Here is a 22,743-nt window from a genome sequence, read left to right as displayed (position 1 = left end):
CTGAGCGCCTCACCTCACATTTATATCATACTTTCAGGTTTGGAAAAGGCTTTGCCCATGTTGTCTCACTTGATCCTTCCAATCACTCTGTAAGACAGGAGCTATAATTAAGCGCATTTTACAGAGGAACCTAAAACTAGAAGAGGTTAGATGACTTGCCCAGGATCACACAGCTAATATAATTAATAAATGCATATAGCAGGGTTCTAGGTCTTGTCTTCCTGCTCTTCCAAGTCCAGAACTCTGGCTAATATACCACCTAGTTACCTCAACAGCACTCAACACACAAATATCCCAAATAGAACAAAAGAATGACCATGCTATCCACGTTTGAGTAACATAACAATAGTGAATTTTGTGCAACCTTGTTATTATTGAGAAATAATAGCTCTCTCCAAAAAAAAAAAAAAATCTCTAAAGAGCTGTCTTTTTTCAGTATTACTAAAAAATCCCTGAAATTCCTGAAACAAAGGAGGATTCTGGGTATTATGGCCAAGTACTCATTTGCATCTTAGGTGACTCAGTCTAACAGATTCTAGCTGAGGGATGTTGGGTGGAAGCCCTACGTCTTCTTAGTTCTCAGTTTTCTTTTGTGGCAAAGAACTGGACTGGACTAGGGGTTCCCTCCAGGCCTAAGATTTCTAAGACTATGACTATATTTTAAATAAACAGAAAATCATTGTAAGTATTCTCTTTTCAAAAGGGGGTTGAATAAACCAAACATAAATGCAAAGCTAGCATCTGGTTTCTTTAGTGAAAACTAATGAGAACAGTAAGTTATGAGTATCACAATAAAACAAAGTCCTGAAATTGGTTCTCATTAACAAGCGGTAGAACATGTTGTTATATAAAAATAGGCATTATTATGGGCCTTTGAGAAATAATTATTTTTGTTTTCCTTGAAGCAAATTGTTATATCCCAAAGAGAGAATTAATACTGAAATAACCATCATGAGCCTATTAACAGTACAAGACTTCCTCTCACTAATATTGACCCTATAGAAAACTATGTATTGTCTTCACAAATTGGGTAGAAATAGACATTGCTGCTTTTTTCTATTTTCTTTTTAAGGTTATAAAACCCCTTTTCAGTTTAGGAAATGGCTTAATAAACTCTAGAGGGATATGGTAGCATAGAATGCATGGGAAGCATTCTGAGCAGGAAGAGAACAGTCCTTGCTGATGTTGTCTCAAGCTTACCTTTTAGAATGAATGAACCCAGGTGAGGGGCCTGTGTTTTGTTGTGTTCCCTTGTCACCATGAAGGGCAGTTGAGTGGGCACTTATTTCCCTTTAGTTCTTCTTGCCAAAGTAGGGGCAAGTCTTTCATCTTCTGCCAGAGGGAGATCAGAGATGCCATTCCTAATCTGCCTTTTTTTTTTCCAGAAAGGGATCAAACCCACTGTTCTAATCCCCATCATCATAAGCTGGTCTTCTGAGCTGAACTTTGTTCTAATGCAAGGGAACCTTTCCTATCTGTGTAGGACCAAGAGACACCATTACTCCCTATTTCCTCCACTTAGCTCCTGATCTGGCCAGCCTGAAGGAAAGGAGAGAAATAAATGTCAATCATTTCTCACTGCTAGACTACTAGCCTGAGCTGCCTGATACCTGGAGATGATACCTTCCTGAGTTAAACTCCCAGTGATGTTCAAGCCCCTCATGAACTCATTTGGCAATCAATAACAAGTTCCTACCCGTCACTCCATCCTAGTGATCTTGAATCTCTCAATGTTTCTTACAAATGATTTTCTTCATCCCCACTGATTACTCTGATTCCTCTCTTCCTCAGCTCTGTGCTTCCAATATCATGTGCTAAAACTATGTACCCTTTCCACTGTGTTATCCACTTATTTGTTCCATAAGCGAAAACCCCTGCTTTCATGTTAAAACTTTTCCTTTTTCATTTTTGTCATTTTATGATTCTTACTGAGGTCTAAGTCTATCCTGATGACTTTGTCTCCCTGGCTACCCTTTTTAGTATTTGTTCTCACTCTCCCATTCTTACTGGCAAAGAATGAGGTATATTTGGAGTAATCCCTGCTCTTTGGGAGTCTCTTGCCATCACTCATCATTCTGTTTTCTTTTGAGGTGCAATCTGTATCACCCACTCAAAATATATGATAGTAGCACATAGTGTGCTCTTAAATATTTTTACTGACTATAAGAATATAAGCAAGAGGGGCAGTTGGATGGAGCAATGGATAGAGCTCTAGGCCTGAAGTCAGGAGGACCTGAGTTCAAATATGACCTCAAACATTTCACACTTCCTAGCTGTGTGATCCTGGGCAAATCACTTAATCTCAATTGCCTCAGCAAAAAGGAAAAAAAAATAACATAAGTAAGAATATTTTTATGACATTGCTCTAAAAGAAAGATAAAGGAAAATAAATCCTTAAAACTATAAAATTAAAGGCACATGGAAATCCATTTTAAATCTAGTCTTAAACATTATTTTTACATATAATTGGAAAAAAATTATTAAATTAAAAAATAAATCTACTCATCATAGATTGGTCTGGCTGATATAGTTTCTTGCCTTGTCCCTATTTTTCCTTTAAGCAGTTATGGTTTTACCAACATCCAGTTTAATTCAGATTCTTCCCAGTGGTTTACCGTCTTTTCTGGCAAATATCAACATCTAGCTTGGTTTCTGTGCATGTAGATGTTATTTTTCACCCCAATTAATTTCCTTAAACCTGCTTTCCTCCAGTGATCTCTCCCTTCCAGATTAAAGCCCAGATTATTATGGCATTCAATGAAACAGTCTTTAATCTACCTCCTCATTGACCATGTGATTTTCCCTTTCTCATGTTAATTCATTTTTACATATGTCTATATTCTTCTATGCCAGCTCTGGGAGAGCAAACTCTGAGGTTCATTTATTTATTTATTTACATTTGTTGTTGGCGTACATCTTGGTGATAAATGTTTTTGTTTAGCTGAAATGCACTGAGTCTGTGATGTATTTGAGAGCAAATGTATTTGGCAGTATGTGACATTCTGTAGATCTTTCTCCATTTAAATGCCCAGCACCATTCCCTTCCCTAACCTCTCTGTGTTCATTGATCCATCATAATGCCTCAAGAATATAACTTTTCAGAATCTTTATAAGATCAAAAATGCTGTTGAAATAGAATCATAACTTCCATTTGTATTTAGAGAAGGGATGGAGTATCCATCAATTATTGAAACTTACAAAGACCTGCTGTGTGCAAGCTTTTATACAAGATGATACGATTTTAAAATTGACAAATTAAAAAAGATTTCCTTTCCTCAAAGGGCTTATATTCTACTGAAAATAGAATTATATTGTGGTACAATTGCCTACATTGCCTTTACAGAGCAAACAAAGTCAACTATCAAAAAACAATTATTTAACCACTTTTCTAGTAGATTAATTGTAGTCAATGATATTTTAATGACCATTGTAGAAGACTTAGGTTGAATATTTGTCTTTTAATAACTCCCCTAATTAAATATCAAAATTATAGAGAAGTTCAGTGGGTACAATTAAAATGGAAAGATGTTTAGACTAAGACTTTTTGAAAAGAATATACTGCAATAAATAACTTAGTTGATAATAAAATTTTCTTCCCATGGTGAATTAGTCTTTTTAAAATGAACTAAGAAATGAAATTGAATTGTATTAGTAGATAAAAGATTTAATGATACTAATCATTCTCTTTTCTACACTATACTTTCCCATTATGCAACATAAATATATGATATTACTAAGTCATACTACTGCTTTTTGAGACACTGGCCAAATTTTAATGCTTTATTGCTGTGACCCTGGATGTCTTAGAATCGGCTGGAGTCAGGATAAGCAAAAGTCTTTATTCTTGGTCTTTTGGGATACCCGTTAGGGGATTAGATCTAGCAATCTCCACACTTCCTTCCTCTCTCTCTCCACTGCCAAAAGAAAGATCCTACTCTGCTCTCTCATCTTTTCCTTCTTTGTCCACACCCACTGATCCAGCACAGAATAGTTGGGGAGGGTCATTCTCCAAGCATATGTTAATAGAGAATTGTCCAATTGGTAATTAGCCCTATGTGCTAGGTTCCCTTGCATCTGCTCAGTTCTAGCCCTTTACACTTTGTATTTAAGTAACTGAAAATTGTACGGCCCTAAGTGTGTTTGGCCTACTTTAGTGACAAGTTCAGACTGAGACACTTCATGCAATCAGTTAGACATAAGTTGAATATTAATAAGATACAAACATATAGAGTAAAATCTAGGTGAAATTCAGACATATTCATAGCTTATTTCCTGCCTTTTATACATTTTTAGATCTCTCCTGCCCTTTGAGTACCTTCCCCAAGACTATCTAGAAGTTCATGCTGCACCAGAATCTGATATGCTGTCTTAGTTTACTGTTCCCTGAACTGATTTCCATCCAGACTTCCCTTCTCTCTTATCAGAATGTAAATGGCCACTATCTCACTACTTTAAGAGCTCCATAAAATGCAGTGTGTGTCTGTGTTTATGTGTACCCATATGTGCCCAGGTATTTATGCAGGTAACTATAGGTATTTATATATGGAGGTACAGGCATGAATTCATTTGTTTAGGAGATATGTGGCCTAGGGAGAGTAGTTGGAAGTTTTCTTCTGTCTTAACTTACCTTCTGTTGAAATCTCTCTGTAAGCCTGTAATTATTCAAATGAAGGAGCCTAACCACAGGGATGCTGGAACAACTTGCTCTCCAGAAAAATAAACATATTACAAGAGGCACTTTTAAGTTTACGCAGCATTATTAACATTTTCTCTATCTCTTTTTAAAGTACAGACAATAAACAAAACAATAAATCAAGTCCCACTTTGTATTCTCTACTGAGAACCGAAAACTCGTTGCTCTTTGAAAATTTAACTATGTTTTACAATATGATTTCAAAACATTCTTGCCTAATTTTTTTTTTTTTTTGATGAGACAGCATCACATAGTAAATGTCAAGTAATTGAGGCCAGATTTGAACTCAGGTTCTTCTCAATCCAGGGCTGGTGTTCTGTGCACTGTGGCTCCTAACTGCTCTATATTCTTATCTTTTTGCTGAAAGTAACCAATGTAAATTGCTTGTATAGTAATAACGATTTAAATGTCTAAATTTCTTCACAATAAAAAAAATTCACCGTAACCTTGTAAAAAAACATTGATATATTATGTCAAAAATGATTGTACATAAACAACCTATGTCAGATTTCTTGCTGTCTTGGGAAAAGGGAAAGGAAGAGAGGCAGGGAGAAAAAATTGGAACTTAAAATCTTATAAAAATTAATGTTCAAAGATTTTTTGTAATTGGAAAAAATAAAATACCATAGAGGAATATTAATCTACATAGCATACTCCTAAATGTATACATTTAAAAAGTGAAGAAGGCTTAAGTGATTTTCCCAAAGATTTATAAGTAGTAAGTTCCATAGCAATGACTTGACCTGAGTATTCCATATCCTGATTCTATTCAAGGAAGCAATTTATTTATTGATGTCAGGCTGCTAGTTCAAGAATACATTTCTAATATTTAAGGCATTATTTCTCTCCTGAATAATATTGACTAATCTCTCCTCTGCAAATAGTTTTAGAATCAAATTATATAAGAACTTAAATACTAGCAGTTAAGGAGACATTTCAGTAATCCTGAGGATAGTTGATACTTACTCATACCACTTTCATGGCCAGGAGCACAGAGTGGAGTGACTGCTCCAAGAGGTATTGACACTATAAGAATTGGTCAAATTTAGGAGGTGTTGGGATGAAAAGGTAGGATGATGGAGAGTAATTATTATGATACTAAGCATATAATAAATATTGGTTGAATGCAAGTGATGACTTTTCTTTTAAATTCCATTGATATTTAATATAAGTTCAGAAGAGAGTTATATACACATTTGAACATTTACATGGATTCATATTTAAACCATTATAATAGCAAAGTTTTAAATAATGTTGTCCTACCTTAGCCATCTTTCAGCTTTAAAGCTTCTGTCTTCTTTTTTATTTTAGGTTGAGGAAGCTCTGGAAGCTGTGAAAAATGCTACAAATGAGCAAGACCTTGCAAATCGCTTTAAGGAGTTTGGAAAGAGATGGTGAAATTGAACTATGTAGCTGCCAGAAGGCAGCAGGTGAGAAAGCATATGGAATTACAGCAGAGAAAGATGTTAGATTACATGTAATCATATAGATTACTTTGTCTTTGCCATATTATTTAAGATTTGCCAAATGTATTCTTGAATTGTAGGCAATATCTTATGTCAGTTTCAGAAACAATTTTTATTTTTGAGATCAATACTGATTCAGTGTAGCTTCAATAGAAAATTGTTATATTATGATCCAGTTGAAAAGTATCTTTCTTCTTAGTTAATTCCATGTTCCATTAAAATGTAGGATGACTACTCCTAATTTAGATGATTAATTTTATGTAGATATTAGATATACTAATTTTAATTAGTATATAAGTGAGTGAAAACTCATGTTATCCCATTATATTTAGCAAACTCTAGACCATGCTTAAATTACATCCTGCCATCTACTAGAACACCATTGAATGCGATTTACCTTGATGCAACATATTTCATTTTGTTTGTATTTTTTGTTTAATATTTCCCCAATTACATTTGAAACAGATTTTTTACATTTGTTTTTAAAATTTTTGAGTTCTAGGTTCTTTCCCTTATCCCACCCACAATTAAGAAACCACATGTGAAGGTATGTAATTTCCATAAAGGCCATATTGTGAAAAAAACAAAAAACAAAAAACAAAAAACAAAACAAACAAAAAAAACAAAGATCTTCCACCCTAATGAAAATAAAAACCCTCAAGAGAAAGAGAGAATGTTTCAGTTTGCATTAAGAAACAATCGGATCCTTTTCTGGGTATGGACAAGATTTTTCATTATGTCATAATAGTCATAAGTCATTGTACTGCTGAGAATAGCCAAGTCATTTATGGTCATTCCAGATCATTGCTATTACTTTGTATATAGTACATTTCACTTAGCTTGAGTTCATGGAGGACTTTCCAGGTTTTTTTTTTTTTCTGAGAGCATCCTTCTCATTTATTTATTTATTTATTTATTTTTTTAGGCTGGGGTTAAGTGACTTGCCCAGGGTCACACAGCTAGGAAGTGTTAAGTGTCTGAGACCAGATTTGAACTAGGGTCCTCCTGAATTCAGGGCTGGTGCTCTATCCACTGTGCCACCTAGCTGCCCCAAGCATCCTTCTCATCATTTCCCCTAGAACAATAATATTTCATCATAAACACATACCACATTTTATTGAGCCATTCCCTAATTGATGGACTTCTCAATTTCCAATTTTTCTGCCTTGAGAAGAAATCTGCTATGAATATTTTTGTACATAGGTCATTTTCCTTTTTAAAAAAATTTTTTGATATTAATAACTAGTAGTGGTGTTGTTAAGTCAAAGGATATACATTAATTTATAGCCTTTTGGGCAGAGAACATACTTTTTGATCATTTATCAATTAGTGGAATGACTCAATATTTTATTAATTTGACTCAGTTCCCTCCATGTTTGAGATATGAGGCCTTATCAGAGAAACTTGAAATCCCAGATTTCAAGCTCTTCCTCTACCCCCTTTCATAATTCTTAGCTTTTGCTCTAAAAACAATAAATGAACACTACCGGTGTTGCTGAAAGGATGAACACAAATCCTTGCCTTGTGACTCCACTTAAATTCCCTATGACTAGACCAAAGCTTCTTGAACTGTGGGTCACAACCCTATATGAGATTTCATAACAATGAGGGCTGCAAATTTATAATTTATTATCAGTAAATGTTTGATTCGTATAGCTGTTTTTATACCGATATACCTGGGATCACTTAAATATTTCTCAGACAAAAAAAAGGGATCGCAAATGGAAAAAGTTTAAGAAGCCCTCCTTAATGAATGTTTCTTGGTAAGTTGTGAGCCCTGGATATATAAATGTTAGTCTGAGGTTATTTTTCTTTTTTTTTATTATTTAGAATTTTTTTCACAGTATATATGCATGAGTAATTTTTTTATAATATTATCCCTTGTATTCATTTTTCCAAATTATCCCCCCTCCCTTCACTCCCTCCCCCCGATGACAGGCAATCCCATACATTTTACACGTGTTACAATATATGAGGTTATTTTTCTAAAACATACCCAAGGTTTGAAAGCTAGTAATGGAAGTTAGTGTTAGTAACTCTTTCATTATCTGATTTCATATATTTTTATATGATTCATACTCAGTAATGTTAATGGCAGAGATCTTCAAGCAGAGGCTGGATAATCACTTTTTGGCTTCATTGTAATGTGGATTCTTTCACAGAGATGGTTTAGATTAGATAGACTTTGAGAGTACCAAATCTAACATTCTTTGATTCTGTGCAAGTGTCTATTCTAAGCTCCTCAATTTTCCAAATGAGGAGCTGAATTTCCCAAGATTTCTATTAACAAAGATTTTCTTCTCCCTTCCCCATTAATGTCATCATAGGAACACATGGAAAAAATTCAAATATGTTAGTTTGATCATGGTGGTGGATATATACATACACACACACACACACACACACACATATATATATATATATGTGTATATATATATATGTATATATATACATCAAATGCATACCTAATAGATTTTCGTGAATCACAAGTAGACAAGATAAAGTGAATCATTTTTATATGAGATTATAAGAATTGCCAGGCTGGCTGGCTCAGGAACTATAATGGATTCAAATTAGTTTCCTTTCTCAAAAAAATAAAAAAAGCAATATCTTGTGGAAGAGTACAGAGGATTGACCTCTTCAATAGCATACTCAGAGGCTAAGAACATCCTCAAATGGGTTGCTTTCAAAAGGAATCATTCACACACATATATGTGCACTCACACTTCTCTGACTCACCTCCCTCACTCAGGCCACTATAAGTTAAAAATATAGTTGTGATAGTGATTGTAGTGATGAGATTGGTCAGGCTCCCCTTTCCTATCCCTTTCTCAGCCACTTTATAATTCATTATGTATGGCAAATATGTGACTGTCCCTAGCTATCCATCCATCCATTTCTCAGGCTGAAATATAGAGTTTGAGTTTGCATTTATTGCTGGATAGCATCCATTTGGACTTGGTGATCAAAGGCAGGCAAGCAGATGCTCGATCATTTGATAATCATCTAGTGTCACCGCCAGAAGCCCTTTGCACAGTCAGCAGATCCAGTGTGCATTTATCAGAGTAAGTTTGATGTCTAGAAATAATTTCAGCAGGTCTCACTTCTGTCACTCACCAGATGAGAGTATGAGAGTAGAAAAAGCTCTAGCATAAGACAGCTTCCTGAAAATTATATAATAATTAATAGAAATACCAGAGAATTGTTAGTTTGCAAAAGATAAAACGTGGGAGGAGAGCAGCCTTAAAGTGTGTGAAGGACTTTGTGGATTGATGGTCACGGTAATAGCATTCATATTGCCCTTTAAGTTTTTCAAAGCACTTACAAATGTGAACTCATTTGATCCTGTCCTCCTGAGGGAGGTACTATCATTATCCCATTAAATTAGGAAAATGAGACTAAGAGAAATTAAGCAATTTGCCCAGGATCACACAACTAATAAATATCTAGGACTGATTTTGAACTTAGATCTTCCTGACTCCTTGAATCAGCCCTCCATCCACCACACTGCTTGAAAAAGAATCCAACTTGCCTTATTTAGTCTCAACTTAGAAAATCAGGTGTCCTTGTTGGAAACTGCAGGACATAGATTTTGTCTTGGGAAAGAATATTTCCTAACAATTCCAGCTTGCCCAGAGTGGAATGGATTGGCCTAAGAATTTGAATTCAATAAGTATATACTTTGGGCCAGTTCACTGAAACAGGTCCAGGGCTCCAACAACTCTAAAGAGCTTCCATCTTAATGATATCATCTCTCCCCATACTGGAGCTGAATGATTATTTGTTTTAGTAGGGAGTTGGTTTTCCAATGGTGAGTTATTTATTTCTTAATTGAATTAAATAGTCACAGTTATCTTTTCCAACTATGATACTACAAAAAAAAAAAAGTCTAGAACTATGATGTTTTTACAGTGGGAATATATCTGCCTTCCACAGAAAGAATTCTGCTTCCTAACCCCAATGGGGAGATCATTAACATGATCTCTTCAAATGGAGAAAATATTTTCTGACCTAGAAAAGAGGATTTAAGCACTCTCTTAAAGGTTACTCATAAATACCATTTCTTTTGACTCCAGGATAACATTGATTTCTTAATTATTGGGCTTCTCCTTCTCTTCTTCCCCTTCTTTCTCCTCCTTCTTTCTTTCTCCTGTTCTTTCTTTCTTTTGTTCTTTCTTTCTTCCTTCCTTTCTTTCTTCCTTCCTTCCTTCCTTCCTTCCTTCCTTCCTTCCTTCCTTCCTTCCTTCCTTCCTTCCTTCCTTCCTTCCTTCCTTCCTTCCTTCCTTCCTTCCTTCCTTCCTTCCTTCCTTCCTTCCTTCCTTCCTTCCTTCCTTTCTTCTTCTTCTTCTTCTCCTTCTTCTTCTTCTTCTTCTTCTTCTTCTTCTTCTTCTTCTTCTTCTTCTTCTTCTTCTTCTTCTTCTTCTTCTTCTTCTTCTTCTTCTTCTTCTTCTTCTTCTTCTTCTTCTTCTTCTTCTTCTTCTTCTTCTTCTTCTTCTTCTTCTCCTTCTTCTTCTCCTTCTTCTCCTTCTTCTCCTTCTCCTTCTCCTTCTTCTCCTTCTCATTCTTCTTCTTCTTTTCCTTCTTCTTCTTCTTCTTCTTCTTCTTCTTCTTCTTCTTCTTCTTCTTCTTCTTCTTCTTCTTCTTCTTCTTCTTCTTCTTCTTCTTCTTCTTCTTCTTCTTCTTCTTCTTCTGCTGCTGCTGCTTTTCCTTCTCCTCATCCTCTTCTTCCTCCTCCTATTTTTCTTCTTTTTTTCATCTTCTTCCTCCTCCTCTTCTACCTTTTTAATGAAAAAAAAATCTAAGAATTGTATTATCAATAATGGCCAGGTTTTTGGAAATTAAAACTATTTTAAAAGGGTAGGAAAAGTGGCTAAGAGGGGCTTGATGTAAACTCATTGTATTAGTATTCTTTATCTACTTTTGAAGGTATATACATAGATAATCAGGAAGTCCCATTTCTACCATTCTATCTATATGGTGTTGGTATACATCTGAGCCATTGTGTTCTCATGTGTAACATAAAGATTAATTGAGCTGATGATCTCTAGGATTCCTTTTCATTAAGTAGTTCTAAGTGCTTCTGACTCACATATTTACAGCATGCATATTTACAGTCTGTCTCCATGTTTCCTTTATTCAGGAACTGAAAGATCCTCACTGCAGAGATGAAATGGCAGCTGCCCGAGGGGCTCTGAAGAAGAACGCCACTATGCTATACACAGCATCCCAAGCATTTCTCCGTCACCCAGATGTGGCTGCCACAAGGGCCAACCGAGACTACGTGTTCAAACAAGTCCAGGAAGCTATTGCGGGCATTTCAAATGCAGCTCAGGCTACTTCACCCACTGACGAAAACAAAGGGCACACTGGCATTGGGGAGTTGGCTGCTGCTCTCAATGAGTTTGATGTGAGTATCACAATGCCATACACAAGCTCTCCTGCTTCCACTGGAAACATTTATTTTGTAAGGGATTGGAGAGATATTAAACAAAACATTTATTGTCAATTAATATTAGCACATCTCAGCAAGACACACAAATTTATATCAAGAAGATCTCTGATTTATTAAAAAACAAAAAACTCTAGAGCACTTACGAAGGATATATATATATATACTCTAGCTTACTTTAAAATAAGGAATCCTAATGGTCTATAAACACAGATCAATCGAAATCGTGTAGGGTGCTGCATTTCTTAGTGAACTTAGCTAATGTTCTAGAGCCATGTCCCATAATCAGAAATAACAACACCATAGTAAAAATTAAAGAGGACAAAGAGAGACAAATTAGGACTTGGCACTAGGATGAACGATGATTTTTTTTACCAAGTGATGTTACACTGGAAGATGGGTCTCTCCCATTCCCAGGTGTCTGGTAATGAGAATCTGAAGGAACAGTGACCTTCTCTCAAAGTCATCTTGAACTGACACAAAAAGGCCTGTTCACTTTAATTCACTAGACATTTGTTGTCTCATCCACAGATGAGAATTTGCTTTGCAAATCCAGTGTGTCCAAATCTAGTTAGTTACTTATCGATTTGCAAAGCTAAAAATATACCCAGTCTGCAATTATTACATAGATGTTGAGGGGACTACAAAGGAATATTCAATATGATCTCTGACTTATATGTTTCCTGCATAACAAGTGGAAAAATAGGCACATGGATAATTATACATCTAAGATAAAAGTAATAAGAAATTTTAGTGGCAATAGATGGTACAGTGGTTTGAGCACCAGCCCTGGAGTCAGGAGGACTAAGAATTTTTTTTTTAAAGTAACAATAAGGATTATAAATAAAGTGCTTCTGGGGCTTAGAGAAGGGATTTTTAGGCAGAGCTCATTAAAATGGAATTTTAATAGATAAAATACTAGTTTTTTAGTCTAAGAAGTAATGTATAAAAAAGTCCAAAGACACAGTTTCTGAGTAATTAATCATTTGATTAGCCATGTTAGTGGATAATTGATAAAAGGAGTCAGTGACATTCTTGAATGCCAAAGACCTCTCATGTAATCCACTCAGCAGTTACATGCCCTTGGAAGAGTAGGTATTCTTGAGGGTGGTAATCAACTTTTACTAGTTAACTAGTAATGGAAGAAGGAATATTATGATGAGAGATGGGCTTATTCAAATGAGGGGCTGTGGAACTTTAGTCTGATCACCCAGTCTTGGTCAGAGACTTATCTATACCCATATCACCTCATTTAAGGTAATCTAGACAAAAGGAGAATCTAATTTTACTTATTTCTGTCTAATAAAACATAATTGGCTGGAATCCAATCACCTAAACTAAACTTTCTTCAACTTTTGAACAGATCTTAATTTTCCCACTAGGGTGTATCTGTTCAAGAATTAATTTTAAAAAATAAGAATAAACTCTCCTTCAAAGGCTGAATCAAAGGTGAAAAGCTCAGTTCTAATTTTAAAATTGGTTATTACTATAAGAGAGAAATAATAATTTCTCTCAGAGGACTTGGTTTTAAATTCCAATTGTTCTTAATATCTGGATGACCTTGATCATCAAGAACATTTGGCTGAATCTAATAATAAGATGAAATTCTATATATAAACTCTCACATGTAGGTTCAAAAATTCAATATTCTTAATATCCAAGAGGGAAGACAAAGCTATCTAAGGAGGAGTCAGAATTTTAATCAATCACGAATTCAATCTATATGAACAGAATGATGTGGAAGCCAAAAGGTGATCTTGGGCTATGTGAATATATAGATATAGATATATCTCTTTCAGGAATAAGGAGTTAAATGATTCTTTTGTACTCTTGTTAGAGTACACCACTTCGAGATTTTATAAACGAGAAAATAGCCAGGATAATTAAGGTCCTTGAGTCCAGGTAGATTAGTTGAAGCAATTGGGGATGGGTTTATTAGGAAAAGCGATATCATCCTAGCTGTCTTTAAATGTCACAAAGCCTGTTGCATTGATCTTCTTGGTTCTAGGGATCAAAACTAGGAGTCAAAACTTAAAATTGAAGATAGATAAATGAAAACCTTATATGAGTGGTGATGATGGTGGGAAACATTCTAACAAAGTAGTCAAAGTGTTTTGGAAGGCAGTTGATTGCCTTTTATTAGAAGCCTTGAAATAGACTCTGAACAACCAGTTAAGTATCTTATTTTAAAAATTGATTTGGGGGCAATAATAGCTATCTTTATACAGTATTTTAAGGTTTGTATAACATTTTGCCTATATTTCATTTTATATCTACCATCATCCTGAGATTTAGGAGATCTTATTATCCTTTATAGATGAGGAAACTAAGGACTAGAGTTGTAGGAGTCTGAAGCCAGATTTTAACTAGGGCCTCCTTGACTTATAGTCCTGTACTCCCTCCACTATGCTTCCTTGTTGCCTATGTATTTGAATTGTGAATTTTGTATTTCTGTGACATCCAGTTCTAAATTCTTTGCTCCTCTAAGTCTTAAGGCCATAGGAATGGATGATTGTGAAGAGACCATTAATCATTCAGGAGAAGGGAATAGCACCAAAAATGTCTGAGAAATCATATGGGATCATCGCATAAATAGTAGAATTTAAAGCTGAAAGAAGAGTTTAGTATTAGTCCACCATTTCACACACATACATCTCTCCTCTTGAATACTATACTGGTGGAGTTTAGAACTTATCTTTTAGGCAATAAGGGGATGATCAGTTGAGTAACGAGGTCTGCTCTTTGCCTTAAGAGATTGATCTGATTATACTCTTGGGATAGATTCAAATCATGAAAACCTCCATGTGAGGAGACCAGTTAGTATGCTATTGTAGTCATCTTAATCATTCAGAGTAATTAAGGGCTTAACTAAGATTTTGGCAGTAGAAAAAGAAAAGAAAAATTGAAAGATATGATTTCACAGTATTAGGGATTGTGAAGCACTTATGTATAAGATCTCATTGACAAAGATGAGATCACATGCTGAATGGTTGAATAGCCTGCTAGTATATGAGAGATGGGCCAAAAACACAGGTCTCCCCAACTCAGTGGGCTGACCTATAATATACTAACAAGCTCTCTTTATACATGGTGGACTATTGATTGGATAGCAATATGGATGTTGGGATCATCTACACCGAGGTGATAATTGAAGCTGGGGCAGTAACATATCTAAAATAACATACATAGTAAGCTTCTGAGTTAGAATTTGAATGCAAGTCTTTCTAACTTGAAGATCTAGTCAGACATTTTTCTTTAATGTGATAAAACATACTTATATTAAATAACAGCTAATTGTGGGGGTAATAATTAATGATATCTGAATTAATAATAACAATATAAGCATATACATAAGTAAAGGCATGAAAGACTACATATTAGGTATCAATTTGCATAACTCACAATAACTTTTATTGTTTTTATTATTTTATTGTTGTCCAATTTAGCATTTTTTCCACCTTTCTTATTTAAATTCAATCAAAGAGTGACTCAGTTTGGTGTAAATTCATATAGTTATCAGTTAAAAGATACAACTAAATCCACACATTTTCTCACAAATATTAGTAAAATGTCAAAATCCATAGATAGGCTGTCATATATCCATTCAAGCTTTTCCTTTGCACATACTAACAAATCTTCTAGAAAATCTTCATCTGTTTTGAACATTTCCCTCATTGAAAAATAAAATAACCACCTTTCTTCAGGTTGTAGCCGACCTGTAATTTGCCAGTGCCATATAACCACATTAGGGATTCTTTGATGTGCTCTATCAATCTTGCTAGTCTAGCATTAAATTGGAATGCACATACCTCAGGCTCAATTTTGAGTGCCATTCCTGGAATTACTATTAACTTGCCATCTTTTCCTGGGGTTGAAATGAATTAAGCTTCCTATTATCACTTTTCTCAGGTTTTATTATTCTGTTGAATGGGTATTTATGCATGTTAATGAATTATAATTATAGTAAGGTTTTAAATGAGTAGAATGCTTTGAGATCTCCAAATGAAAAAGACCATTCAATTACAAAGTATAAAAGGTACCAATAGAATCGATAAATTAAGTATATCTTTAAAATACTGACTTTCAAAATTGGAAATAGTTTAAATGTTATAGCAGACAACAAATAGTATACTACAAATTCAGATACAGTAATCATTTTACCTATTAATCTTTTTCATTAATACAAAAAATGTGCATTCATCTTTGACCTATATGCCTTCAAATTAGTCATAATTGAATAAGATGCTCCCAAATTAAATGTAGAAAAGTGATATATCAGTAATCAAAATATTGAAATGCCATTGGCTGATTTCTAGCCAGATAGTTATTTGTCACAATCCAAGTAAAGGCTCATTATTTTCCTCTATTTGTCTGAAATGTTGGCTTTGTTTATAGCCTGGTAATCTCGATATAATTTGGATCCAGTGACCTGTTTTCTGACACTTCTTATGGCTAGACATCTAAATTCAACATAGCGATTTCTGAAGTGAAAGAACAAGAGAAAAGCAGTGGTTTAATGACTGGAAAGTGTCAGATGAGACCCTTGTGCTCAAATAGCAAAAAGGAAAATGAATAGTAATCAAATGAAAAATCAGACTCTGTCAAAAATGTGGCAGCTCAAAATTGTTCATTTCAATCCAGTGTCTTTGCAATTTATGAAGTGACATGGGGATGGGAAGGGGAGGATGACTAACTCATCAAAGTGAATCTTTACTTATAGATAGATAGATAGATAGATAGATAGATAGATAGATAGATAGATAGATATAGATATGCTTTTAAAAGGCCAGAAACTAAGAAAGAGGAGGAGCATATTCTTACATATTTTACTTTAGACTATCTCAAAAAACCTTAGAAAAAGATTTCAACAGCTCTCATTTTCAGAAAACTCTTTCTCACATGGAGACCCCTGGGAAAATCGAACATGTCACATTCACAAATTTTGTCATTACCAATCCTCACTGTGCTGCAAAAAATACTACAGATTTAGTTATTTGCAGACCAGAAATCACTTTTGTTCTCTCCTGCCTCATCCTATATGAGCCTTTTTTTATAGAAACTTGAGAGAATGATTTGGTAGCTAGTCACCTTCTCTGTTATAAGAGGAAATATAACTTGCTTGTTTTAAAAATTCAATTCTATAAGAATTTAACATTAGAGAAAGTCAGTCACTACAGGAAATACTGAAAATACAAAGAGAAAAATAAAATAATCCTTGTACTCAAGGGGATTTTGTTCTATTGGAGGGGGGAAGAAGCTACATTCCCACATGCAGTGCAACACATACACACACACATGTACAAATATATATTTTAATATATAATACATATGTGCACATGTATACAAAATTATGTTATAAAACAATTATTTAATATTATATTATTTAACAATCATATAATATGATGTTATATAAATTACACATTATAGTATAAATACATAAATATGATGTATAATGCATAATATAATAAATAATTACATATATAATTTCTGGGAAGAAACAATAGGAGAAGAGTGAAGGAAGCTGGAGGTTTTATGAAAAAAGGTGAGGAGAGGATGTTTTCCATGCACAGGAGAAATCTGTGCAAAGGTCCTGAGAAGGAAAATGGAATATTGTATACAAGATATCTCAAGAAGGCCAGTTTAAGAACACTATTTTGGGTATAACAGACTATTACAGAATAAATCTAGAAATGCAGGCTGTAATGAATTTGTAGAGTCTTAAAAGCTGAAGCAAAGGGTTTCTATTTGATTTTAGGGATAAGAGATAGTCAATGTAATAGGTTGTTTTGTTTTGTTTCATTTTAATATAGAAGTACTATGGTCAAATCTATGCTTCTGGAACCTGTTATTTTGAGAGTAGATTATAGAGCAGAGAGAATGAAAGCAGAGAAACTAGTTAAGAGGACTTTTGATAATCTAGAATAGCTATGCATAGGACCTGAGCTGAGGTGCTGGATGTATAAGGGAAGAAAAGAAGATGGATATAAGAATTAGTGTGAAAGGAAAATTAACAAAATTTAACAGCTGATTGAGAGGAATGAGAAATTGTCTGCTCTGGGTAGCTTATATTCTAAAAAGTGTTAGAATGTTATTTTCATATACATCTTTCTCATGCAGTATTAAATTTCTTCCTATTCATTTATGGTCTATTTTTCTTTACTCTTTTTTCCATAAAAAGTTCAATTCTATGCACTAAACAATGATAAATTAAATTTCCAACAGGAGAAGGCCCAAATCAACAATTTCTATCTGTAAGCTCCTGAAGTGTTCATTTACTAGAATCTTAAACTAGTCAGGGATTCCATTTCAATGAACAAATGGAAATGAAGCAGTGCTAGTGAGATATATTCCCATTTAAATTTTCTTCTTTAACATAAAATGACAAATTATGCATTGATCATTTTGTGCAAGTTTTTTAGAAATAGATTTTTGCATTATTCTGAGAGTGTGAGTCAGCCATGTAGGTCATTACTCAACTCCTTACTGTGAATTTGCTTCCTGTGACATCATATCAATAAATATATACTCATATATTTCAGAATATTCAATGAATTATCCTCATTTTAAACAATTCTCATTGAATGAATTTCAGCACAAATATGGTATAGTATTCTTTACCTTATAGTGACATCTGGTGGATGATCATAAAATTTGAAAAGGAAGGAAACATTTTTTGTATAGTTTGTGTATCAAAGAATTACAAATTTGAAGAATAGAAGAGATGTTTGTGTTCAAGTAGTGTCGCCATTCTATTTGGCATTGAGAAACTCAGGACCCAAGAGTTTAAAGAACTGTCCAAGGTTCTGAATATAAAGTGGTCAAGTCAAATCCTTTTAATTCTTCATTCACTACTCTTTCCATTAGACCATTTTGCTTTCTTGCTTCTTTTTAAAGTAATTCCCTTGGAATACATATTTAATTTGTCATTATTAACATGGTTTTATGCCAAACCTAATTTCTTTGATTTTTTCACAACTTATAGTAGAGTGGAAAATGAAAAACATGTTTGGCACAAAATCATTGATTTCAGTCTCCATTCCATAAAACTTAAGTCCCATCACTTCCCTTGGTCTCATATATTACGTATTTAAAGTGAGGATGATATTTATCTAAATTTCTGTGATTTCTGTTATTCAAGGAAAGAGTACAAGAGTAGTAGTCTTAAGGATGATCATCTAGTTTTTATCCTGCCACTAATTACTGATTTATTTTTGGCAAATTCTTTAATTTATCTGAGCTCCAATATTCTCATATTTAAAATAGGGACAGGAACATTGATCTTGCACTAACTGAAGGTTCTTGCAATAATCAAATGGGTTTTAGTGACTTTTGGGAGGAAGTGATAAAACATAAAATAAATGTAATAGAAGTCATATATATACTTTTTCAGGCATTGAAACACCTGTTAGTCTTCCATGATGATGACATGATCTTATTTTGAGGATCATTAAAGTGACATAGACATCCTACAAAATCTTGTGCTGCTTCTAAATCTACAAATAAAAGTTCAATTATGTTCATTATCATATTATGCATAAATATATATAATATTATGTTTATGTGTTATACACATATATGCATAAATGTGTGTGTACATACACATACATTCACATATAAACCCAAAGTTATATTAATGGATATAATTGAACATTTTTTGAAAATATATATGTATCTGATTTACACATACATACTCACAACTGTATATATGTATAAGTGTCTATAACATTATTTTGTTGTCCAGGCCTAATAATTACTCATTTTTGACAATAATAAAGACAATAACTTCATCTTTATTCATTACTTTAAGAATCAAAGAACCCCTTAATTACATTTTGTCATTTAATTCTCACAACAACACCATAGAGCAGGAGTTCTCAAACTAAGGCCTGCAGGCCAGATGTGGCCCGCTGAGGACGTTTTTTGCAGCCCTCTGGGTTATGGCAAATGGTTTAGGGGCGGAGACAGAGTGTGAGGTTTGGTTTTTACTATAGTCCGGCCCTCCCACAGTCTGAGAGACAGTGAACTGGCCCCTTATTTAAAAAGTTTGAGGACCACTGCATAGAGTATGTGTATGTGTATGTGTGTGTATGTATATATGTGTGTGTGTGTGTGTGTGTATACAATGTGTTTTTATATATATATATATATATATATATATATATATATATATATATATATATATATACATATACATATATATATATATATATATATGTTGTTTTTGGTTTGTTTATTTGCTTGTGTTTTGGTTTTTGCTTTTTAGAATGAGGAACCTCAGCCTCACAAAATTTAAGTGATTTGCCCAGAGCAATAAAACCAGGATTTCTCAAAGTCAGGATAAGAAACCAATTTTATCTGTATGCAATTCCATACCACAAGACCTTCCTATAGCATTTGGAATTTGACAAAGCTTACCACCAACCTACAAATGAGGAAGCAAAGGCTCATAGAAATTGGGTAAATTGTCCAACGTCCCAGAGCTAATATGTAATGGAGTTGGAAATCAAGCTCAAGTTGCTTGATGACAGGTGTCTCCTGAGTTTTACCATAATTGAGGTATACAGTTCATAGCATAAATAGTTATTGAACATAACTAGAAAAAAACATTTTTGACCCTATATAGCATAGAGACTTTACTGAATTCCACTGGTAATGTTGGAATGCAAATTTATAGAGTAAAAGGGCTGTTTCATCTTTTGTCTTTATAATCCCACTGTTCAGTAATGTGCTGAGCACATGACATGGGCATCTCATAAATGCTTGGTAAATTTATTTGATGCTTTCAAATGCATTAGATTTTTTTCTATTGTATTTCTTTTATTTGTCCTCTATTTTAATATTTACCTACTCTGCAGAATGTTGGAGCACATGACATGGAGATCTCATAAATGCTTGGTAAATTGAATTGAATCATCATAATGATAAGAATGTTAAAAGAATAAAAATAAAGCAATTTATATCAATAGCATTGGCCCTCACCCATTTTCTTCTTACCATTTCTGCACTGAATAGGTTGCTAGGAGAAGAGAATTTGGAATTAATAAACAAAGAAAATCATTCTTCCTCTACACAAACTTATATTTAATCAAGTACCTCCTCTTGTATGTCTGATCAGTACGTAAATAGAATGATTATATTTTTCAGATATGTGCTTTTTTCTAACATTATATGTGGATATACACATGCATATTTACACACATACACATATGTATATATGTGAATGGATATATATGTATACTTTTTAAAATAGAAAAATTTCCTCTTCATGAAAAATTGACAGCTGCATTAGAGATATTAAATCTTTATCTCATATAATCACTACTAAAATTATCATTGAAAACATATTCAATGAATGATAAAATCCCCCAATTCTTTAAAGATATAATACCAATTATACTCTAGATATAACATCAATTATACTTTTATTACATTTTTGTTCATTTCTATTTCCATGATTTCACATTCTTTTTTAGATTCTTGATAGTATTTTATTTTTCCAAATACATGCAAAGATAATTTTCAACACTCACCTTTGCAAAATCTTATGTTCCAAGTTTTTCCTCCCTCTCTTCCCCTCCTCCTCCCTAAAACAAGAAGCAATTTTATATAGTTTAAAGTGTGCAATTATTCTAAATAGACTTCTATATTCATCATGCTTTGCAAAAAAAGTCAGATGAAAATGGTAAAACAAGAGAAAGCAAAAAATCAAGCAAACAAACAAATAACAACAAGATGAAAATACATACTTTGATCCACATTCAGTCTCTATAATTCTCTCTCTGGAAGTGGATGCCTCTTTTCATCACAAGTCTATTGAAATTATCTTGGATTTCACATTCTTTATATCACAGAACAACTTCCCTCCCTTTTTTTACCTCTAAGGGTATTCAATGAAGAAAGATATGACCTGCTTTCAAATGTGTTAATTTTTTCTATTGTATTTCTTTTATTCATCTTCAATTTGTATTTTAACCCACTGATGAATATTGGAGCTGGTGTCAATAAGACCTAAATTCATATCCAACTTCAGACATGTATTAGCTGTATGACTCTAAGCAAGACATCTAATATTTTTGTTCTTCAATTTCCCCATGTAAAATGAGGGCAATAATAGCATCTCCCTTCCAAGGGTTTGTAAGGTTAAAATGAAATGGCATTTGTAAGTGTTCAGCTATATAAATATATAAGTGCTATATAAATGTGATGGTGATTATTATTATTCTTTTTGCCATCGCTCTGATTACATTTCTTCTTTATGGGGCAGCTAGGTGGCGTAGTGGATAGAGCACCAGCCTTGAATTCAGTAGGACCTGAGTTCAAATCTGGTCTCAGACACTTCCTAGCTGTGTGACCCTGGGCAAGTCACTTAACTCCAGCCTCAAAAAAAACCAAAAAAACAAAAAACAAACAAACAAACAAATATTTCTTCTTCAAATAATAATATAATGCTAACACATGTAATAATACTTAGCAAGCCAGTGTGAAAATTACTCTTATTGATAAAAAATCAGTGGTGAGGTGTTTAGGTGACATACTCATGAAATATTAGGGGAAAGATTGGAAGTTAGATCTTTGTAATTCTATAAGTATTTTTGCAGGGTGTTAAAAATACTTAGACTTGTCAGCTAGGCATCCTACTGTGCTCTAAATCACTATTATCTAGTTAATATTAAGTGGAACCTGATAACATGTAGTATATGAGAGTTTATAAAAGATTATAAAGGATTATTAATCCTGGTAGGAGTCAGAGGCTACAGTTTCTATGAAAGGCTAAAGAAATTCATGAGTATCATCTAGAGTCCTAAATGAATAACTTCCTATGCCCATTTCCCATTGTTCAGATTTCTGTCTCATAAGCATATGGCCATGTGAAGGAAGAGAAAGAAGGGAACAACACACAACATCCAAAAGAGATTATAATACATTCCTCTCTGTCTTAGATAAATGAGTACATGGAAAGTGGCCATTGATGAGTTGATTCAGGTGTTTCCAAGAGAGAAATATGTTCCTTGCAGGCTTTCAGAGCCTGATCCTATGCCAAATGATTCCAGATTGACACAAACTCATCATTCATATGAGGTGCATGAGGCAAAAGAGCAAGCAGGGAAAGGGCATTTGGCCATCTGTGTTCTCTT

The 22,743-nt window shown here is 33.8% G+C and overlaps 1 protein-coding gene across 1 annotated transcript in view; it reads left to right on the top strand.

The window, feature by feature from the left end:
- Positions 1–22,743, top strand: part of CTNNA2 (catenin alpha 2) — a 1,514,496-nt gene that overhangs the window by 495,289 nt on the left and 996,464 nt on the right. Inside the window, 3 exon segments of the mRNA XM_074285480.1 lie at positions 6,005–6,077; positions 6,080–6,123; positions 11,300–11,566. Coding sequence (XP_074141581.1) covers positions 6,005–6,077; positions 6,080–6,123; positions 11,300–11,566 — 384 coding nt within the window.

Source organism: Sminthopsis crassicaudata, chromosome 2, assembly GCF_048593235.1.
Source record: "Sminthopsis crassicaudata isolate SCR6 chromosome 2, ASM4859323v1, whole genome shotgun sequence".
NCBI classification, from domain to species: Eukaryota; Metazoa; Chordata; class Mammalia; order Dasyuromorphia; family Dasyuridae; genus Sminthopsis; species Sminthopsis crassicaudata.
Note: the sequence above shows the minus strand (reverse complement) of the source record. Positions and strands in the feature narration are given on the sequence as shown.